Genomic DNA, 26,199 nt, shown 5'->3' with positions numbered 1-26,199 from the left:
TTCAATTTCCATGTGTTTATTGCTAGTATATAGAAATATTATAATCCACCACTTTCTCTCTCTTTTTTTATTTAGGGCCTCACCCGTGGCATATAGAGGTTCCCAGGCTAGGGTTCCAATCGGAGCTACAGCTCCTGGCTACGCCAAAGCCACAGCCATGCCGGATCCTTAACTCACTGAGTAAGGCCAGGGATCGAACTTGTGTCCTCATGGTTACTAGTCAGATTCGTTTCCGCTGAGCCACAACGTGAACTCCCTACCACTTTCCTAAACTCCTTGTTGTTGAAGTAGTGTTTGTGTAGATTCCACTGGGTTTTCTACACCAATGATCATCGAATGAGTTGTTGTTGTGTTTTTTTGTTTGTTTGCTTTTTGGCTGCCCCAAGACATGCGGCGTTCCCAGGCCAGGATCAGATCCTAGCCACAGCTGCAACCAATGCCACTGTGGCAAGACTGGGTCCTTTAACCCATTGTGCTGGGCTGGGGATCGAACCTGCATCCTGGTGCTGCAAAGACGCCACCAATCCCATTGCACCACAGTGGGAACTCTGCCATGTGAATTTTTGCACCAAGGGTTAGCTGATACGGAGTGGCCACAGTGGAAAGAATGGGAGAAGTTGTGTGTAGCTACTTTCAATGAAATGGGAGGGTGGGTCTGGCTAGGAGTGGAGGCCCAGGGGAAGTGTCCTCTGGAATTACAGGTCCAGCAGGGGTCCCTCCCGTCTTCCCCTGGCTGCTGTTCCTCTCCCCCTCCTCTGGGTGAGGACCTCCAGGAGATGCGGGGGCTCCGTCCGTGCTTTGCCCCTTCTCAGTCCTCGGGAGGCTGGAGCAGGACCATCTGCTGCTCCTGCTGCTTCTGCCCGGGTTTCTCTTTCCACCTGTGGGAAAGGAGGAGCAGGGTGTGGGAGTAGAGTTGGGGAATCCTTCTGAGGGGTTTGTGCTCGGCGGTCCCGCTTTATTCCAAATCCCTCGCTGTTTCCAAGAGCTGAGAGTCCCAGAAAGGATTCTGGGGGACTCCACTTATCTGTGAGAACGGGACCAGGAGCCTCAGGAGGCAGGAGGCCTTGATTCTGGCCTTGGCTCCACCAGAGTCCAACTGAATGACCACTGGTTAGTCCCTGTCTTTTTAGGGCCGCACCTGCAGCATATGGAAGTTCCAAGGCTAAGGGTCCAGTCAGAACTGTAGCTGCCAGCCTATGCCACAGCCACAGCAATGCCGGATCCTTAACCCACTGAGTGGGGCCAGGGATCGAACCTGCGTCCTCATGGATACTAGTCAGGTTCGTTACCACTGAGCCGAGATGGAAACTCCAGGTCTGGCCTTTTTTTTTTTTTTTTGGCAAATGGGGCTGAATCAAGAAGCTGGGAGCTCCTTATAGCTCTGGGCGGTGGGGAGAGGGGGCAGCCTACCTTCTCTCCAGGTCCTGCACTGTGTTGGGCAGTGGCTGCCCCAGAGTCTCCGGCAGGAGGACAGTGATGGGACAGGCAGCTCCAGAGATGCAGAGAGGCAGGGAAGGGTAAACCTCTGAGGCCGTGCTCACCAGCGGGCTCAGGATGCTGCCTGTGTTGGCCAAGGAGGCTGTCATGCTCAGACCTCTCTGCCTGCGGGGAGGAAGAGCACCTTGGTGAGGTGGTGGGGCTTATGGGTGACGGCTGATAGTATTTTCTCTTCTCACATCCCTCTAGGGCCACATGCTTGCACATACCTTGGCTGCAAGGAAAGATGGAAATAAATGCTTTCAGAACCAGGAAGCCTGGGTCCTAGTTCCATTTTTTTTTTTTTTTTTTTCTGGCTGCATCCATGGCATTTGGTAGTCCCCAGGCCAGGGACTGAACCCTCGCCATAGCAGTGACAATGCCAGATTCTTAACCGCTAGGCCACCAGGGAACTCCTCCAGTTCCAATTTGGACCTGCTGTATAACTTTGAACAAGGCGACCACCACCTTCTCCCCCAAGCTCCAGATGAGATATCCAGTGTCCAACTTGTCATCTGCATTTTGGACATCTAAAAGGCCCCTCAAATTTTATATGGTCAGGAATTCTTCATTTCTGCCTCCAAGTCTGCTCTTTGATCGGGTCTCCCCATCCCTAGCCCAGGGTACCTCTAACCACCCAGCTGCTCAAGTATCTAGTAATGATTCTTTTGTGTGTGTGTGTGTTACATTTCATTTCATTTTATTTTATTTTATTTTATTTTATTTTATTTTATTTTATTTTATTTTATTTTATTCTTAAATTACTTAACAAATTTTATTACCGTTATAGGTGTACAACAACTAGTAATGATGCTGGATGCCTCCTGCGCCCTTATTTCCCACGTCCTAAATATGAATTTGGTTGGCTCTTCCTCGAAACTACATTCAGGATCAGTTCTGATCCTCTCCTTCCCCACAACCACTGCCTACCTGTTCACACCAAGCCCTTTTCTTTTTCTTTTTTTTTTTAGGCCATCGTGCTGACCACGTTTATTCTCCTTTACCCTGCAGAAGTATCCAGTAGGATACTTGCAGCCACAAGTAAGAGAAATCATGACCCAAACTTTTACTTAAAGATTAGAAACAGGTGGTCCTGTTGTCGTGCAGCAGAAATGAATCTGCCTAGGAACCATGAGGTTGTGGGTTCGATCCCTGGCCTCACTCCGTGGGTTAAGGATCTGGCGTTGCTGTGAGTTGTGGTGTAGGTTGCAGACGCTGCTTGGATCTGGCATTGCTGTAGCTGTGGTGTAGGCTGAAGGCTACAGCTCCGATTCAACCCCTAGCCTGGGAACTTCCATATGCCGTGGGTGTGGCCCTAAAAAGACAAAAAAGCAAAACAAAACTGTGTACTCTTTTTTTATCACCATTATCCACTCTTAATCCCTTCCTTGCCAAAGTCAACTATTCTATTGCATGGATGTGCGTGCTTGCTTGCTTGCTTGCTTTTTTTTTTCTTTTAAAGGCTACACCCACGGCATATGAAAGTTCCCAAGCCAGGGACTGCATCTGAGCTGCAGCAGATGTGACAATGCCTGATCCTTTCACCCACTGTGCTGGGCCGGGGGTTGAACTCATGCCTCAGCAGCGACCAGAACCACTACAGCTGGATTCTTAACCCACTGGGTCACAGTGGGAACTTCTGATGTGCATTTTTTATTTGAATATGTCTTTGTAAAATGTGTTGTTTTGTGTGCAAATTTTTTTTTTTTTTTTTTTTTTTTTTTGCTTTTTAGGGCTGTGCCTGTGGCACATGGAATTTTCCAGGCTAGGGGTCTAATCAGAGCTACAGCTGCCAGCCTATGCCACAGGCACAGCAACGCCAGATCTGAGCCACATCTGTGACCTACACCACAGCTCACAGCAACGCCGGATCCTTAACCCACAGAGTGAGGCCAGGGATGGAACCTACAACCTCATGGTTCCTAGTCGGATTCGTTTCCACTGTGCCACAACAGGAACTCCTCCTTTTTTTTTTTTTTTTTTTTTTTTGCAAATATTTTAATTTAGCTAGATGGTATATGTAATACATCATTCTGTTTTTCCTTTCCTTCGGCAGTCTGTTTTAAAGATATTTCCGTGCTGACGTATAGACCGCCACAGTGTGCATCTCTCGACGATTCGCCTAAATATCTAGATTGCTGCCATCACCCATGAGCTCAAACAACATTGCAGTGAAGGTGCCTGTACATGAATCCTTAGGGGTCTTTGGGAATTCTCTAAGATAAGGGAATTACTGGGTTACTCCGTGTGTGGGTGAGTGCTGCCAGTTCTCCAGAATGGTGGCACCAACTTTCGCTCTTATCATGTGGGGAGGTAGGGGGTCTTGTATTCTCCTATGGCCACTAACATTTGGCATTTCCAGCTTTTTATTTATTTTTTGGCCACACCTGAGGCACGCAGAACTCCCAGGCCAGTGATCCAACCCTGCCACAGCAGTAACCAGAGCCGCAATGGTGACAATGCTGGATCCTTAACCCTTGGAGCCACCACGGATTCCGCTTTTTAAAAAATAATTACTTAATTATTTTTTAGGGCCGCACCCATGGTATATGGAGGTTCCCAGGCTAGGTGTTGAATTGGAGCTGTAGCCGTTGGCCTATCCCACAGCCACAGCAATGCAGGATCCAAGCCGTGTCTGTGACATACACTACAGCTCACGGCCAGGCTGGATCCTTAAACCACTGAGCAAGGCCAGGGCTAGAACCTTCGTCCTCATGGATACTAGTCAGAAGCATTTCTGCTGAGCCATGACGGGGACTCCCTTATCCAGCTTTTTTTTTTTTCTTTTTTTTTTTTTTTTTTGTCTTTTTGCCTTTTCTAGGGCCGTACCAGGAGCATATGGAGGTTCCCAGGCTAGGGGTCTAATCGGAGCTGTAGCCACCAGCCTACACTACAGCCACAGCAACGTGGGATCCGAGCCGCGTCTTCGACCTACACCACAGCTCACGGCAACGCCGGATCCTTAACCCACTGAGCATGTCCAGGGATGGAACCTGCAACCTCATGGTTCCTAGTCGGATTCATTAACCATTGAGCCACGACGGGAACTCCATTATCCAGCTTTTTAATGTTGCCAGTTTAATGTGTGTAAAGAATGATCTCATTCTTTCTGTGGTTAGCCTTCTGGGTTTCATTGTCTTTAATATCCTCATTTCTTTATTTATATATATATTTTTTGCCCATGTTTCTGCTACGATTCCTTCTTTTTCTTGTTGATTTGTAGGAGTTTCATGTACATTCTTAATATTTGAACTTTGCTTGTGTTAGGTGTTGCAAATATCTCCTCCTAACCTGTCATCTGTCTTTTAAATTTGTCCATTGGGTCCTTCCCACAAGTCATTCTTTTGATGTAATCAGATTGATACAGTTGCCCTCTCTCTCTCTTCCTCTCTCTCCCTTTCCATCTCCATCTGCATCTCTGTCTCCATCTCTAACCATCTGTCTCCAAGCCCTCTCTTAATTCTGTTTGCCTCTTCTTGCACCAAGAAAGCCATAGACACACTATGGCTTTGTTGTATATTTCTAACAGATGGTAGAAACATCATCTTTGCTTTCCTGTTTCAGAATTAACTAGCAATTGTGGTCTTTTTCCTTCCATATAAGTTTTGGAGTAAATTTTTGGAGTCTCTAAAAAAAAATGATCTAATGGAAATTCTGATTAGATTCCATTGAATTTCTATAAATTAATTGAGGATGAACATCTTTGTTATATTATGTCTTTCTAAACAAGAGTGTAGAAATCTCTTCATTTACAAGGATGATCTTTATGATATTAAAAAGTTTTCAAGAGTTTTCTCCACGGAAGTCTTGGGTGTCCTCTGTTAATTTCCTGATAATATGTAGCTTTTGGTGTTATTCTGAATGGTGTCTTCATTTTCAAAGATTTTCAAGATTATTTCTCTAGATTATTGGTTCTAGGTTATAGCTTCTAGGTTATTGTTATTGACATGTCATTGATTTAATTTCGTATCCGGCATCCTACTGAACTCTTTTTATTAATTTTAATTGTTGATTGACTTTATTGGTTTATCTAGGTAGATGATCGTATTTTCTCTAAATAAATGACATTTTACATGCTTCTCTCTCTCTCTCTCTCTCTGTCTTTTTTTTTTTTTTTTTGTCTTTTTAGGCCTGCACCCACAGCATGTGCAAGTTCCCAGGCTAGGGGTTGAATCGGAGCTGGAGCTGCTGGACTGTGGTACAGACACAGCAATGCTGGATCTGAGCAGGGTCTGCAACCTACAACACAGCTCTGGCAATGCTGGATCCTTAACCTGCTGAGTGAGGCCAGGGATTGAACCTGCGTCCTCATGGATATTAGTTGGGTTCTTAATTTGCCGAACCATGACAAGAACTCCAGATAGTTGGCCTAAACTCTTATTCGACCTCTTTGGTGGATATTTAAGAATACTTTAAAGATATTTAAAAACACTTTAGGAGTTCCCATGTGGCACAGCAGAAAGGAATCCGACTAGGAACCATGAGGTTGTGGGTTCGATCCCTGGCCTTGTTCAGTGGGTTAAGGATCTGGTGTTGCCATGAGCTGTGGTGTAGGTCACAGAAGCAGCTCGGATCCCGTGTGCCAGTGGCTACAGTTCCAATTGGACCCCTAGCCTGGGAATCTCCATATGCCTCGTGTGTGGCCAAAAAGCAAAAAAACAAAAACAAAAACAAACAACTCCTCCCCAAAAACTTTATACTCTTTTGGGGATTATTGCCAATGTTATTTTATTATTTTAATGGAAATAGGATTTCCCATTGTGGCACAGTGAAAATGAATCTGACTAGTGACCATGAGGATGCAGGTTCTATCCCTGGCCTCGCTCAGTGGGTTAAGGATCCAGCATTGCTATGGCTGTGGTGTAGGCCGGCAGCAAGAGCTCCGATTCAGCTCCTAGGCTGGGAACCTCCATATGCCACAGGTGCAGCCCTAAAAAGACAAAAAAAAAAAAAAAAAAAGAAAGAAATAGAAGCCCTTTTTTTCTTTCATTTATTTTCTTCTTCTTTTCTTTTTTGCTTTTTAGGGCCACACCCGTGGCATATGGATGTTCCCAGGCTAGGGGTTGATTTCGAGCTACAGCTGCCGGCCGATGCCTCAGCTCACAGCAATGCAGGATCCTGAACCCACTGAGTAGGGCCAGGATGTCCTCATGCATACAAGTTGGGTTCGTTATCACTGAGCCACAATAGGAACACCCACTCTGTTCTTTTTTAAAAAATACCTTAGTTATACTTGACTCATAGCACTTTTATATACATTTTAGAATTTGCTTGCCAGTTTCCTGAAAATAGCCATTGGGATTTCTTTCTTTCTTTCTTTCTTTTTTTTTTTTTTGGCCATGCCTGTGGCATGCAGAAGTTCCAGGGCCAGGGATCAAACTTGCACCACAGCAGTGACATTGCTGGGTCCTTAACCCACTGAGCCACCAGGGAACTCTTGGGATTTTGATCAGAATTTCATAGAATTTATAAATCAGTATTAGAATCACTAACATTTTAATTTCATCTTTTGTCAGTTATGAGTTGACATATGAGATTTCCTATCCATGCTCATAATACATTTATTTACATTTTCTTTGATACTTTTCGATATAATTTAAAATTTTTCTTGATGTAGGCATTGAAATAAAACTCTAATTTTTAGAAGAGTAGAGAATGCAGTTGATCTTTATTTATTGAGCTTGTATCCAGCCATCTTGCCAAACTTTACTATTTCTAATAATTTTAGATGTTTATATATAGATAATTCTATGCTCTTTAAATAGTAATAGTTTTTATTTTTCCTTTCCAGTCCTATTTCTATTATTTGCTGTTCCTTTTTATTTTTTTTAAGGCCGCACCCACAGCATATGCAGGTTCTCAGGCTAGGGGTCAAATCAGAGCTGTAGCTGCCGGCCTACACCACGGCCACAGCAATGCAAGATCCGAGCCGCATCTGTGACTTATACCACAGCTCCTGACAATGCCAGATCCTTAACCCACTGAGCAAGGCCAGGGATTGAACCCGCAATCTCATGGATACTAGTTGGATTCGTTAACCACTGAGCCACAACAGGAACTCCTGGGCCTGATGTTTTCTTTGAGGCAAGATTTTAAAGCTTAATGTTCAGAATTTTTATTTATTCTAGAATTAGTTTTCCTATATTATCTTTTTTAGGAATTTGTCAATTTCATCTAAATTTAAAATTTATTAGTGTAAACTTGTCTATAGATCTTTTTTGCATCTTTGTAATTACTCTAAATCTATATTTCAGATTTTTTTATTCCTAATATTTATTCATGCCTAATCTTTCTTTTTTAAAAATTATTATTTGGAGGGATTTGTCCATTTCATTGATATTGTCAAAGATCAATTTTTGTTTTGTTGAATCTTTTTTTTTTTTTTGTCTTTTTGCCTTTTCTAGGGCTGCTCTTGCGGCATATGGAGGTTTCCAGGCTAGGTGTCTAATCGGAGCTGTAGCCACTGGCCTTTGCTAGAGCCACAGCAACGCGGGATCCGAGCTGCCTCTGCAACCTACACCACAGCTCACGGCAACGCTGGATCCTTACCCCACTGAGCAAGGCCAGGGATCGAACCCTCAACCTCATGGTTCCCAGTCGGATTCGTTAACCACTGCGCCACGACGGGAATGCCTCCTTGAATCTCTTTTTTATATCTTTGTTTTCTATTTAATCTATTTCTGGTACTGTTATTATTTTTTGTGTTTTATAGGTAAGACAACTTAGCATTTGGATTAGTTACCTTTTATTCCCAGAGTAATATTCTATTTTTCTTTTTCTTTCAGCAGCACCCACAGCATTTGGAAGTTCCAGGGCTCAGGGTCAGATTGGAGCTGCAGCTGCCAGCCTACGCCACAGCCACAGCAACGCCAGATCCGAGGCGCATTTGGAACCTGTGCCGTAGCTTGCAGCTACACCGGATCCTTAACCCGCTGAGGCCTGGGATCAAATCTGCATCTTCATGGATATTAGTTGGGTTCTTAACCCAGTGAGACACAACAGGAACTCCCAGAGCCATATTCTTAACCGTTGTATTTTTTTGGTCTTAAAGTCTGTTTTGACTCCTGTATCTATCTAACTTTCATCTGGTTAATATTTACCTAATATATCTTTTTCTATTTCTCCACATTTAAGATTTTCATTGTCTAACATTTTAGATGGGTCTCATAAACTGCATGAACTAGATTTAATTGAAATCAACTTGGAATATCTCTGCCTCTTAACTGGTAGGTTTAATTCATTTGCATATTATAGTGATTTGATATATTTGGAGTTATTGATACCATCTTATTTTTTTTTTTAATGGCCACTTCTGCGGCATATGAAGTTCCTGGACTAGGGGTGGAATTGGAGCTGCAGCTGAGGCCTACACCACAGCCACAGCAATGCCAGATCTAAGCCGCTTCTGTGACCTATGTCAATTTTTACGGAGTCAATATCGGTTTTTTCACCTGCTGAGCCACCGTGAGAACCCCCACCTCTTGCTTTTTGTCTTTAATTTGTCATTATTTCTGCATGTTTTTGTTAGCCTTTCTTCTCTTAAAAAACAATTGATTGGGAGTTCCCACTGTGGCTCAGCAGTAGTGAACCCGATTAGTATCCATGAGGATGGGAGTTTGATCCCTGGCCTCGATCAGTGGGTTAAGGATGCAGCGTTGCTGTGGCTGCGGTGTAGGCCAGCAGCTGTAGCTCTGATTCAACCCCTAGCCTGGGAACTTTCATATGCTGAGGGTATGGCCCTAAAAAGCAAAAAAAAAAAACAAAAAAACAAAAAACAAAAAACCCCAAAACCAATTGATTGACCTTCCCCCGCTTTCTGACTGGAAACTTTCTGATTCTAGAAACTAGAATTGTTCCATTCCAGGACTTCTCCCCCATGTCCCACTCATCCGTATTACTGTGGGGTACATAAAGAGGCAGTTCATAGAGCTGCTCATACCGCCTTTTCCTAAAACCACCATTCTCCTGCGGAGGACTGTCTGACCCGGAAGGAAAAGAGGTAAATGCTAAGGTGCTGGGAAAGGCTGGGAGGAGACTCGAGTCTTTTGTACCCTTCTAGGTAGCTGATTTTGGCCAGACTGGGAGCTGGGCTTGGGAAAGGACCAGGGCAGGAGCAGGAACCGGGGCACGTGCTCACCCAGGGGGATCCTTGCACAGGTCAGAATGAAGATTCCTGACAGCAGCAAGAAGAAGTGGGGAGGCCTGCGACCAAGTGATTTGGTGGCCTTAAAGCTCAGGAAATAGAGGAGTTCCCATCGAGGCTCAGTGGTTAACAAATCCGACTAGGAACCATGAGGTTGCGGGTTCGATCCCTGCCCTTGCTCAGTGGGTTAAGGATCCGGAGTTGCTGTGAGCTGTGTGTGGGTTGCAGATGCGGCTCGGATCCCATGTTGCTGTGGCTCTGGTGTAGGCCGGCAGCTATAGCTCCGATTAGACCCCTAGCCTGGGAACCTCCATATGCAGTGGGAGCGGCCCAAAAAGACAAAAAAAAAAAAAAAAAAAAAAAAAAAAAAAAGGATCAGGAAATAGAATGGTGTTTCCACAGTTTCGAAGGGTACCTGTGTCAGGTAGATGTTGATCCCAAAACATTGCGGATTCATGATCAAGCCAGAGAAGCTGAAATATGGTACCAACCTGGGGCACAAGCAGAGGGGATACGTTTTGGGTCACAGCCAAACTTCCACATCTGTCTCGCAGTTGCAATAGGCAAATCGCTCTCCTATCTGTCCTTTCCTTTAGGCCTTATATCCATCCTTAGAGTGGGCATTTTTTTTTTTTTTTGGTTTGTTTTGTTTTGCTTTTTAGGGTCGCACCTGCAGCGTATGGAGGTTCCCAGGCTAGGGGTCCAATTGGAGCTGTAGCTGCCGGCCTACACCAGAGCCACAGCAACGCAGGATCCGAGCTGCGTCGGCGACCTACACCACAGCTCATGGCAACACCAGATCCTTAACCCACTGAGCAAGGCCAGGGATCGAACCCGCAACTTCATGGTTCCTAGTTGGATTCATTTCTGCTGTGCCACGACGGGAACTCCTAGAGTGGCCTTTTTATATTTGGAACGTGGCTAAGAAAGTCTTTCTTGAGTTCTAAAAAAATAACGCTATCTATCATACATTTTAAAATTATCTAGGAGAAAATGTTTTCACTTTGCAATAGATCCTCTTCCCTCTACCCAAACCCCTGCCCCAGGGACCTGCTATTTATAGGCACATACTTGGATTCGTTCATTGCCCTGGGAGAGGGTGTTTTAGAGAAACCCCTCCTCATGGGGATGCTTAAGTAACACCTTTTTGTGTGTCTGTGTGTGACATCTTGATTTGTAAGAAAGAGGGTTCATTTAATGCCAGGAGCTTTGCTCTGTGAGTGGTGTACGAACATTTACCCCCGGAGAGGAACCCTTAGGAGGTTTTAGAGTTTATGTGGGGCAGGGGTCGGGGGGGGGGCATCACTGACTGTTCAAATGGATTTGAGGGAGAACAGAAACAGCTGTTGAGTGTTTTGACTCCGTGGTATGTGATATAAGCATCGTTTCCACCTCTCGGGGAGTCTTCATAAAATCAGCAAAAACAATATTTTGTGACACTTTGTGGGGCAGCTTTGCTCCTTAGAGATGTGCTGAAGTGCAGCGTCTTGCCTCTAGGTTGGTAAAGGGCATGTGAGAAATTCTCCTTGGAAGACAATCTTTTTTTCTTTCTTTTTTTTTCTTTTTAGGGCTGCACCAGTAGCATATGGAAGTTCCCAGGCTAGGGGTCGAATCCAAGCTACAGCTGCCAGCCTGCACCATAGCCACAGCAACGCAGGATCCAAGCCACATCTGCGACCTACACCACAGCTCACAGCAATGCTGGATCCTTAACCCACTGAGTGAAGCCAGGGATGGAACCTGCATCCTCATGGATTCTAGTCGGGTTCGTTAACCGCTGAGCCATGAAGGGAACTCCCATGGAAGACAGCCTTATGTGAGCCACCCTATAATTAAGAATTACACAGCAGTTCTTGTGGCTCAGCAGGTTAAGGACCCGATGTCTCTGTGAGGATGTGGGTTCGATCCCTGGCCTTGCTCAGTGGGTTAAGTCTCCAGTGTTAAGTTCCCAAGACTCCAGACTTGGGAACTTCCATATGCTGCAAGTGCAACCATTAAAAAAAGAATTACACAGAAAAGTATTGGCACCAGAATAGACAAGTCAGTGGGACTGAGGAGTCCAGAAACAGTATTGTAATAAAGGTGGCTTCACACCATCCAGGAGAATCCAGGTGAATAGTTTTATATTCAGGAGGAGGGTAACTTTGGCGTTCCTGTCATGGCTCAGTGGTTATCGAACTTGACTAGTATCCATGAAGTTTCGGGTTTGATCCCTGTCCTCGCTCAGTGGGTTAAGGATCTAGCGTAGCTGTGAGCTGTGGTGTAGGTCGCAGACGCAGCTCGGATCCTGCGTTGCTGTGGCTGTGGTTTAGGCCGGCAGCTACAGCTCCAATTGGACCCCTAGCCATAAGCCGTGGGTGTGGCCCTAAAAAAAAAAAATAGAAGGAGGGTAACCTAAATGAATTTTAAAAAAGATACATGTGATTAGATAAAGCAATAAAAGATCTCATTTTTTAAAAAGTGGTAAATTTAAAAGACAGATTTTAAAAGGCAAATGCAAAAATACCCTTTTCGTATGGTAAGAGGTTAATATCTTTAATGCAAAAGAGGGTTCTTAACGAGTCCATGAAAAGAAAAAATGGGCAAGGGATACAAACAGAAAGTTTACAAAGAAAAGAAATTACAAACAGATCAAAATTATATAAAGAAAAAGTTCAACTCCCTCCAGAATAAAATACATGTGAATTAAAACAATGACATATGTCTCCTGTTTCTCAGCACAGTAGTATTTGGTCTTGACAAGAGTCTCTTATACACATTTGTAAAACATGACTCTATTGGAAAGTAGGTGAAAATATCTGTGAAAAGCCTTACATAGTTTCAAAATTTTGTGCCAGTAAGTATACTTTTAAGGTTTATTCCAAGGGATGTAAGACAGATGCAAGGGGATATGTGTGCCTGTGGCTTCTTGGTTATGATTGGGGAGAGCTGGAAAGAACCACTGATACGAATAAAATAAATTCCAAAATTATGGAATACTAGGTAGTCTTTAAAAATGGAGTTCTCTTTGGAGGTGGGGAAAATTTATTCTAACAGAATAGGGAGCAACTTCCAGGAAAGGTAATAGGTACTGTAAATGTTTGTTAGAGATTTTATGTGGGGTCTTACATGTTTGGCAACATCTTGTGTGTGAAGTTTTGTTGTTAGAAAAGGGAAGACATTGATTCAGTGCAGCTGGATCAACATAATTATCTCTGTCAACAGCAGCCACAAAAACCTAGGGCACAAGATGCTTGGAGATGTGTAAATGATAAAGAAGACAGTGCTTTTTAACATAGGTACGTGTGTGTGTGTGTGTGTGTGTGTGTGTCTGTGTGTGTGTCTGTGTGTGTCTGGAGGAGAAGAGAGAATGAGAACAAGGTAAAGCTTGGGAGGTGTGTGTGTGGAGCACAGGAATCCTATGGTGGCGCTCTTGAGTAGTGGATACAAGAATATACTCAACTTAGGCGCCCCAGAATTTCTAGCATTTGCCTATTATTTCTATGGCTGGCCTGGGAGCAACTAGCACAAATAAGCCCCATGCCTGTGAATTGCCCCACTTCTCCTCCTCTCAGCACCAATGCCTGGAGGCAGTTTGGTCTGGAAACAGGTGGAACTTCATTGTCCTGAGCCTTTCATGAGTTGGCTTGAGTTGTTAGTTGCCGGGACCACCTGCTGCCTTCAAAATTCTTCCAGCTCCTTGCCGTAGGCAAAGAGACTGGAGCCCACCTGGAGGGAGTGACTCAGTGAGAATACAGGACCAATCGTCTAGGTCCGCTTTTATTGATGTGGAAAGATGTTCATGAGATATTAAGGACAAAAAGATTCTAAAACTATACAAAGAGTAAGATTGAATTTTTGTAAATACATGTAATGTAAATTACTCTGTGTTGGTGTGTTTCTTGTATGTGAAAATAGTAAATGTTTGAACAGACATGTGCTCCGTGGTGGTTATTTCTGAAATACAGGATTAGGAAATCATTAAGAAATGTTTTTGTGCTGTATAGCAGAGGGAACTATATCCGATCACTTGTGATGGAACATGATGGAGGATAATGTGAAAAAAAGAATGTGTGTGGATGTATAGCTGGCTCACTTTGCTGTGCAGCAGAAATTGACAGAACAATGTAAATCAACTATAATAAAAGAAATTAAAAATTTTCTGTTTGCTTATCCTGGCTGCCTACCATCAACTTATAAACAGGGATTACCTCTAAGTTTTCCTTTGGAGTCACTATGGAAATATTCAAATCAAGTGAGATAATGGCTGTACTTTTGTCAACGGCAAATGATCCCCTATTGGCAGGGACACATTGCACAGTATTTAAGAAGACAGGGTGGCAGATAGACTCTAGGGCGGTCCCCTGCTAGCAGACCCACTCTGGAGACCCTGCTTACTGGCATGGTGATATGGGAAGCCATATGAAGAACGGAGAAGTCTCTAGAAGCTGCAGTAACCTTCAGCCGATAACCAGCAAGAAACCAGGGTTCCCTGTCCTATAGCTGCGAGAGAGTGAGTTCAGGCAACAATCTGGGTGAGCTTACAAGTGGATTCTTCTCAAGTTGAGCCTCCAGAGGAGAATGCTGCCTGTCTGACACATTGCTTTCATCCTCGTGAAGCCCTAAGCAGAAGACTCAGGCAGGAGCTCAGCTCTGCCTGGGCTCCTGACCCACAGAAACTGTGAGATCATAAGTATGTGCCATTTTAAGGTGCTAAATAGAGGGTAATTTGTTAGAAGGCAAGAGAAGAAGCATAGGGACATCTTCGGAGGAATGTGAAAGCCTGGGATACAGAAATCTCAGGCCTGGAATATCAGGGCTCCTGGGGGTGGCTGCTGCTTTTTTTTTTCCATAAGGTCAGTAGGGCCACTTGGCCGAGCTCAAAGCTCAGGAGCAGAGGGACAGCTGGGCGTTCTCTAGACAAGTGGGGAACCCTCTGTGCCTCCAGAGCACCTGTGTCCTTTTCCACTGGCTGGGGGGCCTCCCTCAGCCTCTCACCTTCCCAGCTTGTCCTGTTTTCTCAGTCTTCTTATCTGTCCATCATTTGGTCTGTCCCCTTACCTGAGTGGGGATGGACCTACCATAGTGGCAGGAGACAGAAGAAGAGCTTCTGGACAGCTGGCATGTGCAGCAGTTGCAGCATCAAAGGCTGGGCTTGGCCCATGGTCAGGCCCCTCTGCAGACTCATCTGGAGCATCTGCTTGGATAGAAGGGGCTCAGGGATTGGGTTCCTCTGAGGACCCCTCCCTCTACTCCCTGCTTGGGAAGCATCAGATGTCCTGGGTTCTAGGATGAAGGTGGGGGCAGGCAGAGCCCTGGGAGGGGTATCACAGAAGGTCCCAGGATTCTCACCTCCACACTCAGTTTGGCACCTTCTCTCTGCTTCCTGTCGATCTGGGCCACTCTCTGCAGGGCCTTCAGGGTGATGTCCAGTTTCCCCAAGGAGCAGTACCAGAGGGCAGACTCGATGAAGAACCTATGGGTGGGGGGTGAGAGTGGGCATGACTTCAGCACAGGTTGACAGAGGTGTGGCTTTCTGAGACAGGCACAGACCAGGGCAGAAAGACAATTTGGAGTGGCGAAAAGAATTCTGGGCTGGGGATTAGGAGACCTGGGTACCACTGCAAGGATTGCCACTGTCTTCTTGGGAGACCTGGAATACATCTTGCCCCTTTCTGGTCATGGTCTACCCTACCTATCAATCTGGGCATTGGTTCTTTTTTGCTTGGATCTGCTTTGATACTAGGGGGAAAGGTAGGGGGTGTTCTTGGAGAGACTATGTCCATCTGTGACTTACTGTGAACCCTCTACCTTACTCGAGGTCCCACACACCTCTAGTAGATGAGGACGACAAAGAGGGACAGAGAGACCAGTAGCTTCAGGTGGCACCAGTGGGGCACAGCATAAGCCATGCCAGCCAGGAACAGCTGATCTAAGGTGGGGGTAAATCCAAATAGGAGACCTAGACCTGGCCAGGCATGGATGAGCAGCCACTTCAGATCTGGGGAGCAGAGCAGAGTTTAGGTTGAAGTCAGGGTTGTGTGAGTGTGTGTATTTGGGGGTGATTGTCACTTCCAGATGGAGGAGGATCCTCACATTGGAGTAGAAGGGCTCCTCTCTTCAGCTCAGTCCTACTCTGCACTCCCAGCCCCCTCACAGGTAAGGCAAGGATGGTGTGATCTCTGGCTAGGTTCAGTAATGTGTGGAGCAAGGATGGACTGGAAGGCTCTGAATTCCCAGGCATACTCCTGTTCGGTGTCCCCAACCCCAACATTCATATTTCCTTGCTTGTCCCAAACCCCTTTTGACCTGTCTACAGCCACTCCCTCTGCACTTCCTTCAACTCTTTTTAATTCAACAAATATTTTGTGTTGGCAACTCTGTGCCATGCCCTTTGCTTGACCTGGGAAATAGAGATGAACAAGCCTTACCCTCAGGCCATCCTGCTCCACTTTCCCTTCCTTCAGTGAGTCACACTCTGGCCTCTGGGCCTTGCCTATTCTACTTTTTTTGTCTAGAACTCTGCCCCAGAACTTTATTCCCCTCTCTTTCTGCCTCACTTTTCATTCACTTCTTTTTTTCTTTTTTTCTTTTTTTTTTTTTGTCTTTTTGCCTTTTCAAGGGCCGAACCCGCAGCATATGGAGGTTCCCAGGCTAGGGGTCTAATCGGAGCTGTAGCTGCCAGCCTATGCCAGAGCCACAGCAACGAGAGATCCGAACCGTGTCTGCAACCTACACCATAGGTCATGGCAACGCCAGATCCTTAACCCACTGAGCAAGGCCAGGTATCAAACCTGCAACCTCATGGTTTCTAGTCAGATTCATTAACCACTGAGCCACCACGGGAACTCTGTGTCCCACTTAACTTAACACATTGCTTGCTCCCCCACCCCATGTCCTCGGCTGTCTCATCCTTAGTGCCCTGGACAATCTAACAGATGCTTTTCAGGCTGCGTACATGTGGCCATGAGTTCGATGCTGGAATGGGAAGTGGGGAATAGTTGGGTAACTGCTGGCATCCAGGGGACCTTGTGTTGGGAGGAGCCTTTGGTTGCTGCTGTCCAGGGTCCTGACACAACCTATGATATCTCCTTGAAGGGAGCTGCACACTTTCATCAGAATCATAGGGGTGTGTTGAAAATAATCCAGATACCTAAGTTCTACGCAAGGCCTGGTGAATATCTGAAAGGTAAGCTAAAAATCTGATTTTTTTTTTTCGCTCAATAGGGAAGTTCCCAGGCTAGGGGTCAGATTGAAGCTGCAGCTGCCAGCCTACACCACAGCCACAGCAATGCAGGATCTGAGCCACATCTCAACCTACACCGCAACTTAAGGCAACACCAGATCCTTAACCAACTGAACAAGGCCAGGGATTGAACCTGAATTCTCATGGATACTAGTTGGGTTCATTAACGCTGAGCCATGACAAACTCCTAAAAATCTGATTTTTTAACAAGCTCCCAAGGTTTGGGAACTACTGCTCTGGGGTGTGGTTGATTCTTCAACTGTTGGTCAATGGTGACTCCTGTTAAGACAGGAGACAGCCTTTTCGTGTGTGCTTTTTAAAAAACGGAGGTATAATTGACACACAATACTATAAATAGTTTCAGGCGTCTAACATAACGATTCTGTATTGTATATATTGTGAAGTTATCACCACAATAAATATACTTAAAATTCATCACCATATATAGTCATGATTGGTGTGTGTGTGCGTGTGTGTGCGTGTGTGTGCGCGCGCGTGTGATGAGACCACTTAAGATCTACTCAGAGACTTTCAAACAAGCAATATGGTGTTATTAAGTATATTCATCATGCTGTGTATTACACTCCCATGATCGAATTATTTTATAACTGGAAGCTTGTACTTTTTGACACCCTTCACCCCCACTCTACCCCTCCTTGCCTCTGGCAACTAGCCATCTTGTTCTCTGTATCTATGAGCTTGGCTTATGTGATTTTTTTTTAGGGGGGAAATGCATGCAAGGTTTATGCTTTGTGCAGAATGGACATGTCTGTGGCTTATATTTTATGAATAATAGATCTAGTTTTGTGTCTTTGATCTGCTATGACATTTCTAATATTTTCAAATTTGATTCTTTATGCCGCCTCTTATTCATCCCATGTCTTTTTATGGACTTTGGCCTGGAAGATGGTCAAGGTTAGGGTAACCAATGCTGAGCTGCAGGTGCTAATTTAACTCTCGCCATGGCCCCCATTATATAAATGGAAAAACCAAGTCCAAGAGAGGCTGTGCCACACAGTTATGGCAGATCTGAGACTTGTCCCTAGTGGTTACCGATTCCTAGGTCTGTGTTTCTGTGACACTCACGTGTCACATACAAGGCAGAAGTGGTGGAAAGTGACTTCTTCAGGATGTCGGGAAATCTCGATGCTTGTCCTGCTTTTGCCACTTAGTAGCTGTACTGACTGTACTTTTATTTATTTTTTATTTTTAAAATTTTTTGGCTGTCTTGTGGCACATGGAGTTCTTGGGCCAGGGATCGGATCCAAGCTGCAGCTATGGCAACACCAGATCCTCAACCCACTGTGCTAGGCCAGAGATTGAACCCTTGCCCCAGTGCTCCCGAGATGCCGTGGATCCCATTGCACCACAGTGGGAACTCCCTGACTGTACTTTTAAAAAAGTAAACATTTAACTTTCACTTTATAGCACCGTAAAAGTAATGAATGATCATAAAAATTCAAACAGCATAGTAATGAAAAAGGAAAATTCCTCTTCTCTCCAATTCTGCTCCCCATAATTAATAGCGTAATTATCTTGGGTTCCTTCTAGGCAGTTTGGGCAAGTTATCTATCATCCTTGAAACTTAATGTCTTCATCAAAAAAAAAAAAATGCAGATAATAGTACCATTCACCCTGGCTTCGCAAGCATAATTGTAAGGAGTAACTGAAATGAGGAGAAACATGGAAAATGCTGATATATAGTTCCCACAGACTTTCCAGACGTGGTCAGGCTTGGGTGGAACGGTCCTGTGTCCCTCCCTAGATTCTCAAGGATGCCAGTGCTCCCTAGAGGGCTGAGGCCTTTGCTCTTTTTTTTTTTTTTTTTTTGGTCTTTTTGTCTTTTTAGGGCCACACCCATAGCATGTGGAGGTTCCCAGGCTAGGGGTCTAATTGGAGGTGTAGTCGCCAGCCTACCTATGCAAGAGCCATAGCAACACGGGATCCAAGCCGAGACTGTGACCTACACCACAGCTCAAGGCAACGCCGCATCCTTAACCCACTGAGCAAGGCCAGGGATCGAACCCGCAACCTCATGGTTCCTAGTTGGATTCATTAACCACTGAGCCATGATGGGAACTCCGTGAGGCCTTTGCTCTTGATTCAGCCTTGTTCACCACTGACCTGTTGGCTGTGATCCCAAATATAGAGCTTCCAACGAGTACCCCTGCCATGGTGATGGACTGACTCAACTGCGGCAAGCTCTTGTGTGTGCATATGAGATCCCACTGTGAGGAAGGAAGAACTGGGGTCAGGGAGAGCTGGGTTGGCCCCACAAAAACCCACTCCCTCTCTCCTGGTGGGGCTGAGGATCTTGAATTGGAACTAGCACGTAAGGAGGCCTCCTTCCCTGAGTCACCCACACTTTCTCATCATCTGGTGAGAAGTTATTTCAAAATATGGCGCAGTGGAAATGAATCTGACTAGGAACCATGAGGTTTCAGGTTCGATCCCTGGCCTCGCTCAGGGAGTCAGGATCTGGTGTTGCTGTGAGCTGTGGTATAGGTCACAGACGCGGCTCGGATCTGGCGTTGTGTGGGCCGGCGGCTGTAGCTTCGATGAGACCCCTAGCTTGGGAACCTCCATGTGCTGCAGGTGCGGCCCTAAAAAGCAAAAACAAACAGACAAGATGTGTAAAGGGATATCTTCCCAGACTGCTCCCTCTTCTCCAAGCACTGACACCTCACCCTCTTTCAGGGCTCTTTGACCTGGGTGTGGCTGAAGAAAAGTGACCCTGGAGGTGGGCAGACAGAGCTCATCAGGTTCTTTTCTTACAAAACTTGGAAAAAGCAACTCAGAGAAGCGAGGTTCGTAAGGACAGCCAAGGCTGGAACAGCGTGGAAGTGGAGTTGAGAAATCATGAGACAGAGAGAGAGTGGGAGAGGGAGAGGGAGAAAAAGAAGGAGGAGGTGGGGGAGAAGGAAGACGGGGAGGGGCAAAGGATGCAATAATCTAGTCAGAGAGACGTCAAGGTGAGAGCTTAGTGCCAGAGAGGCAGAGATGGAGAGTCCAGCTGCAGTTCTCCTGAACTACCTGATCCTGGTCCATCGTAGGGCTGGGCTCAGGCTCTTGACCTTGGGGTCTGTGAAATGCCCTTGTGCATTCTTCCATCAACTTCTCATAAGCACATTTGCGGGGGTGGTAGTTACTTGCCATCCTGAATTAGCAGCAATTGGATACCTCAATTGATAGTTTACACTTTGTTGCTCTTTTCAATGTATATAAGAAAAAACTTCTCACTTTAAAATTGCTTCCTCTCTAGCTGGAGTAAAACAGCTCTCTAGCCTGCAGGAATCATACTACGGATGGATGTGCTATTAAAATTAAGTCAAAATGACAAACAGCGGTGGCATTTCCTTCACAATTAAGAGCTCATTTTTGTATACTTTGGAGTGGATCTGAAAACTCATTTCTTTTGTTAACTGAAAAAAAAGGAAAAGGGGCCGGCTTGATCAGGACGATTAGGGAATGCTCCCTAAAATATGTTAGTTTATGTCCAAATGAATTCATCCTTTAAGTGTCATTACTTCTCTTCCTGATTTGATTGGAGAGAAATCCTTATTTGTGAATGTAATGATTACTCTGGGACTTTTTTTTTTTTTCTTCTTCTAATGGTCACCTCTGCAGCTTATGGAAGTTGAATCCGAGCCAGGGGTTGAATCCGAGCCACTACTGCAACTTGTGCCTCAGTGGCAGAAACGCGGAAATTTTTTTTTTCCCTCAAATTTTCATTGTGTTTTCTTTTCTTTCTTTTTCTTTTTTTATTCCCCGCCCCCCGCCCCCGCTGTGCAGCAAGGGGATCAAGTTGTTCTTACATGTATACATATTTTTCCCCCACCCTTTGTTCTGTTGCAATATGAGTATCTAGACATAGTTCTCAATGCCACTCAGCAGGATCTCCTTGTAAATCTATTCTAAGTTGTATCTGATAACCCCAAGCTCCCGATCCCTCCCACTCCCTTCCTCTCCCGAAGGGCAGCCACAAGGCTATTCTCCAAGGAAACGCGGAAATTTTAACCCACTATTCTGGGCCAGGGATCAAACCCCGCACCTGCACGGTGACCTGAGCTGATGCAGTCAGATTCTTGAGAGCTCGTTTGGAGGTTCTAGCAGGGGAGCGCCGCTACTCCTATACCCTTGACGGAAGAACGGTCCTCCTTTCTCGGGGATGGTCGGCTTCGGGGCGGGGGGGACGCACATGGAGCAGTGAGGGAGGAAGGGGACACCCGTCTAGCCAGCCAGATCAGCTGAATCAACCCTGGCCATCAATGGGGTGACAGATGTCGCAGCCAGATTGCCCTCACATCCTGCACTGAGATTCTTTTTTTTTTTTTGCTACTTCTTGGACCACTCCCGTGGCATATGGAGGTTCTCAGGCTAGGGGTTGAATCGGAGCTGTAGCCACCGGCCTACGCCAGAGCCACAGCAACGCGGGATCCGCGCTGCGTCTGCAACCTACACCACAGCTCACGGCAACGCCGGATCATTAACCCACTGACCAAGGGCAGGGACCGAACCCGCAACCTCATGGTTTCTAGTCGGATTCATTAACCACTGCGCCACGACGGGAACTCCTGCACTGAGATTCTTAACCCACTGTGCCATGGTGGGAACTCTACTGCGGGACTTTGAATCCCCTGTGGATGCACACATCACATGACGTAAAATTTGGGAGGTTGGCATTTGAACACTTTCTTTAAAGAGCAATGGACTTTATCGCTGTTTTATTCAAATAACTGCTATTCTGTAATTCTATGTGTTATCTGAGGTAACTTTTTTTTTTTCTTTTTTTTTTTTTTTTAGGGCTGCACCCGTGGCATATGGAAGTTCCCAAGCCAGGGGTTGAATTGGAGCTGTAGCTACTGGCCTACGCCACAGCCACAGCCACAGCCACACGGGATCTGAGCTGCATCTGTGACCTACACCTCACCTCATGGCAATGCTGGATCCTTGATCCACTGATTAGGGCTGGGGATCGAACCTGCATCCTCATGGATACCCGTTGGGTTCATAACCCACTGAGCCACAGTGGGAACTCTCTGATATAACTTATTTATTAAAGATTTGTGTTATACTGGGTAATAATTTTAACAGTGAGTGAAATACGACCGAGGAGAGGCACGTGGGGCCTCTTACAGTGAGGGGTTAGGGACCCTGTATACTGGAACTGAGGAACAGAAGGATGAGAACCAAGAGACTGTAGGAAAGAGGTGACAAACCAGAGGAATGCAAAGGAACAAGACCTGTATGTGGTCTAGCGATGAAACGGGGTATAGTTCAGGTTAGAAATGGATAAATGAATATAGACTATGTGCTCAGAAAGAACTTCTCTGCCTCGACTCTGCCTCACTGTGCTTGTCATCCGCAAAAGCGACAGGTGCATGGGGCGTCCATCACCTTGGTTTTGGCCCTGGCTTTCACTGTGTATGTACTATGTCCTCTTCACGTGCCCACGAGACTCTGAGGATCATATATTTCCGTGGGCTCCTGGGCTTCATGTATATAGAATTACTTTATCGCCAACGGGAACCAAAGTCTAGGAACAGACAGAGGTGGATTTGAGGGAGACTGAGAGAATTGCTGCCGAGGAAAGCTCTGCCTTGCTAACTTGATAAAGGCTATGAGAAATGAACAGATGCTATGAGACTGGCCTCAGGGGAAAGAACAAGAGAGAAAAGAAACCCGATGGTCGTGGGCCCAGGAAGTAGAGCGGTGGAATGACAGCTGTTTAGCATCTGCAGAACAGAAGCGAAATTAAGACTCAGCCTGGTCCTTCATAATAACTCCCTCCCTCCCTACAGCTATTGGACCAAGGGGTGGGCACAGGACCGAAGGTCGCAAATAAATCTGTCCTAGATTTTTTCAGTGTTGGAGCAGAGAGACAGAAACTTTTTTTCTCTCTGATGAAGACGTTATTAGCAGTGAGCCTGGGATGTCAGAGGCCACGTGGTGAAGGCTCTGGGAGGCAGCTATGTGCCTGGTATGCAAAGAAAGGTAAAGACGGGAGAGCGTCAGCAAGGGTCCTGATGACATCACGGCCCTGCTTCCTCTTGCCTGTAGAGCCAGCTCCACCTCTGCCCATCTTGGGATTTGGCCTCGGGAGTCTTTATATACTTACTCTTCATGCTCAGATGAGCTTGCGTTGAACGACAGTTGTGCATCAGTGTGCCGCGCTGAGCCAATCAGAGCCTTTTTTTAAGAACTTGAATGAAGATACACAGAAACGTCCTGGTTGGTGGTGGGCCCTAAATCTGAGAGGTAAGCATTCCTATTGTGGCTCAGCAGGTGAAGGACTCGATGTTGCCTCTGGGAAGGTGCAGGTTCGATCCCTAGCCTGGCTCAGTGGGTTAAGGATCCAGCATTGTCACGCGGTGGCATAGGTCGAAGACATGCTCGGATCCCGTGTTGCCGTGGTTGTGGCATAGGCCCCAGCTGCAGCTAATTTGGCCTCTAGCCCAGAAACTTCCATATGGCTCAGGTGTGGCCATAAAAAGAAAAAAAAAAAAAAAAAGAATCTGAGGGGTGGTGGATCAGAGCAGGCACGGGTGGCTGTCTTGCAATATGAACACACAGGTGAAACGGATGGAGAAAGAGAGTAACAGAGCTCAGTGTATAGAGATGGCCCGGGCTCTAATTCCTGGTTGCAGTTTCTGTGAGGCCTGGACACACACCTGGATTTCCTGCACTTGGATTCCCCGCAAGTCCCTTTTCTCATGAGCCGACTTGAGACAGCCTCTCTTCCTTGCAACCAAAAGGCCATGAACTAGAACAGATGTTAAGAGCATCATCGATGTCACAGCTACGAGGTGCAGAATTCAGCCAGATGCACCATTTAGCAGGGAGACTCGACAATCGACTGCATGTGTGTTTCAGAGGATGGGTGTTAAATTACTAGAGATGAAAGGACTCCCCCCTCCCCATAACCCTGTTGTTTTTTCCCCTCTTAGTTCCTTGGCTGCTCTCCATCTCTTGGCTCCAGCTGCTGAGAGCTATTTCTAGATGAAGTCAGGAAATGGTTTTTGTCTCTAGGACTCTGAGCCTAGCATCCCCTGCTCAGGAATTCGTTTTTTACCCTCCACTCTCTGCGGGGCTCTTTTCTCCCTTCCTCTGTACCACCTCCCCATGCCCTTACCCTGTGGAATCGTCCAACCCTTCAGGGAAACCAAAGCACCATATCAATCTCCAGCAGCAGTAACTGTCTCTCTGCTGGCAGTGGAGGGGCAGGGAGCCACCCTCTGCAAGGAATTCCACAACCTTCTCTACCAGGAAGACCTCAACTCCACCCCACCCACCCCTGCCCCTGTCCTCTTACCTGTGTTTGGGGCAGAGCTCTTAAAGGCTCCAGGGTCCTCCCACAGTCAGACGCACTCCGGTCAGGTTCACACCGTCTATGTCTGTGTGTGGGGATGGTAAGATGGGGTCACAGGGTTGGACGTGGGGGTTAGGGGATCCAGGGGTCCTCAGCTCAGCCACGATGGTGGAAGGGAAGGTGCTGGGGTCAGAGATCCAGCCATTGGTGCAGGGCTCTGCGGTCCCCGTGCCGTTGGTCCCTGCGCCACTGGGAAAGGGCGGTCCCCGCTGGGGGGACGTGAAGCGGAGACAGGATGCAGGCCGCCCCTGGCCGTCCCGGGGCAGCCAGGCCTCCACCTGCTGAAGTTGGTGTCGGCAGGTGGGCGGCAGTGGTGGGTGGGGATGGCGGCCGTGAGGTTCTGCAGGGTGTTATGCATGAAGGTCATGAGCAGGGTCAGCAGAACAATCTGGATCTGCTGGAAGCGGCCGACTCCCCCGACCTGCAGCAGGAGGTCAGTGAAGGCCACGGGGCAGGACCTATAGCAGCGGCACTGGAGCTGAGGTCCGGACTCCCACACCTGTCAGCTATCTTTCAGTGTTGAGGGGGGTGGGGGACGAACTGCCCTTTGTCTCCTCAGCTCATCTGTTCCTGGGTCTGCTGTAGCCCTAGGTCACCTGAACTCAAAACTAGTTTTTATAACTTCTCTCAAGGCACCGAGTTAAACTATGACTTGAAAGTAGGACGTTCAATTATTAAGACTCATCGGGTCAATGACTCGTTCGAGGGATCTGAAGGGCAGGTGAAGTCGGATTGCGTAGGGTTATGTGTGATGCCCCAAAGCTCAGCAGTTTGAATCTCCTCACCAGGCCAGAGCAAGCCACCTCTTCCCTGGGGGAGGACAGGAAAGAGCAGAGGGAGGCCCCAGCCGGTGTGAGCCCAAAGCCCCAGAGGAACTGCATTTTCTCAATGTCACTTGGACCTGATGAAGTTGGGGGGAGACTCGGAAGAGCTCACACAGAAACATCATTGTGGGAGCTCCCCTTGTGGCTCAGCAGTAATGAACCCAGCTAGCATCCATGAGGATCCGGGCTCTATCCCTGGCCCTGCTCAGTAAGTTAAGGATCCGGCGTGGCTATGAGCTGTGGTGTAGGTCGCAGATGTGCCTTGGACCTAGCATTCCTATGGCTGCTGTGTAGGTTGGCAGGTGATTCGACCCAAGCCTGGGAACTTCCAGATGCTGTGGCTGCAGCCCTAAAGAAAAAAAAAAAAAAAAAAAAAAAAAAAAAAAGGGGATAAAGAAACACCACTGTGCTGGAGGTAACAGCACCCCCTAGTCTGTGAACCCCAGAACCTGGGCCTTCAGCTAAGGCTCAGCTTAACCTTCGCACAAAGAGTGAACCCCCATCAGACATCAGACGTTAATATCAGCAGGGCCACTTTTCTCATCATAATACACTCTATTCCCAATTTTTCTCCTTCCCTCAATTGTTATAAAAATGAAAGTACAAGCTCTAAGGTTGGAGAAAATGTTTGCAAAATACCTATCTGGCAAAAGATTTAAAAACTTATATGGAAATACAAACTGTCTAGATTGGCTGACACAACTTGGAAACATTCAAAATGAAAGTGTGTTCTTGTTTCTAGACTACATTCAGTACTTTTCTCTTGAGGGCCACAGTGCGGCATGTGGAGGCTCCCAGGCTAGGGGTGAATCGGAGCCACAGCTGCCAGCCTCCACCACAGCCACAGCAATGCGGGATCTGAGCTGCCTCTGTGACCTGCACCACGGCTCGTGGCAATGCCGGATCCTTAACCCACTGAGTGAGGCCAGAGATCAAACGCGCATCCTCGTGGATAGGAGTTGGGTTCTTAACCCGGTGATCAACAGTGGGAACTCCGGCGGCTTTCTTGGGAGAGGAGGAGCAATCGGGCGGTGAAGGCCACCAGTGTTTTTCTTTTGCTCAACATACCTGTGACAAAAATCTTTCCTTCTACAACTGAGAAAACACATGAAGGGAAGGCGAGGGTTAAACCAAAGTGGCGACAAAGGCCGGAGGGTGACAT

At 46.5% G+C, this 26,199-nt stretch overlaps 1 protein-coding gene across 4 annotated transcripts; it reads right to left on the bottom strand.

The window, feature by feature from the left end:
* Positions 1–24,802, bottom strand: LOC100622132 (solute carrier family 22 member 6-like). Of its 4 annotated transcripts, XM_085010898.1 has the most exons (6): positions 24,157–24,802; positions 18,969–19,072; positions 14,951–15,074; positions 14,680–14,795; positions 1,411–1,602; positions 1–878 (listed from the first exon to the last, which is right to left on the bottom strand). In XM_085010898.1, the coding sequence occupies exons 2-6, from the start codon at positions 19,016–19,018 to the stop codon at positions 809–811; spliced, it is 552 nt and encodes a 183-aa protein (XP_084867024.1). In that variant the 5' UTR covers positions 19,019–19,072; positions 24,157–24,802; the 3' UTR covers positions 1–808. The 4 variants fall into 4 exon arrangements, with proteins under 4 accessions (XP_084867024.1, XP_084867025.1, XP_084867026.1 ...); XM_085010899.1 differs by lacking the exon at positions 18,969–19,072; XM_085010900.1 differs by lacking the exons at positions 18,969–19,072; positions 24,157–24,802 and adding an exon at positions 15,431–15,599.
* Between the last annotated feature and the right edge of the window lie 1,397 nt (positions 24,803–26,199).

Source organism: Sus scrofa, chromosome 2, assembly GCF_054392235.1.
Source record: "Sus scrofa isolate SSC_HxYL_T2T_F1_AM1 chromosome 2, Sscrofa_HxYL_maternal_Yorkshire_Landrace_v2.0, whole genome shotgun sequence".
NCBI classification, from domain to species: domain Eukaryota; kingdom Metazoa; phylum Chordata; class Mammalia; order Artiodactyla; family Suidae; genus Sus; species Sus scrofa.
The sequence above is the reverse complement of the archived record's forward strand: the minus strand, read 5'-3'. Positions and strand labels throughout refer to the sequence as shown.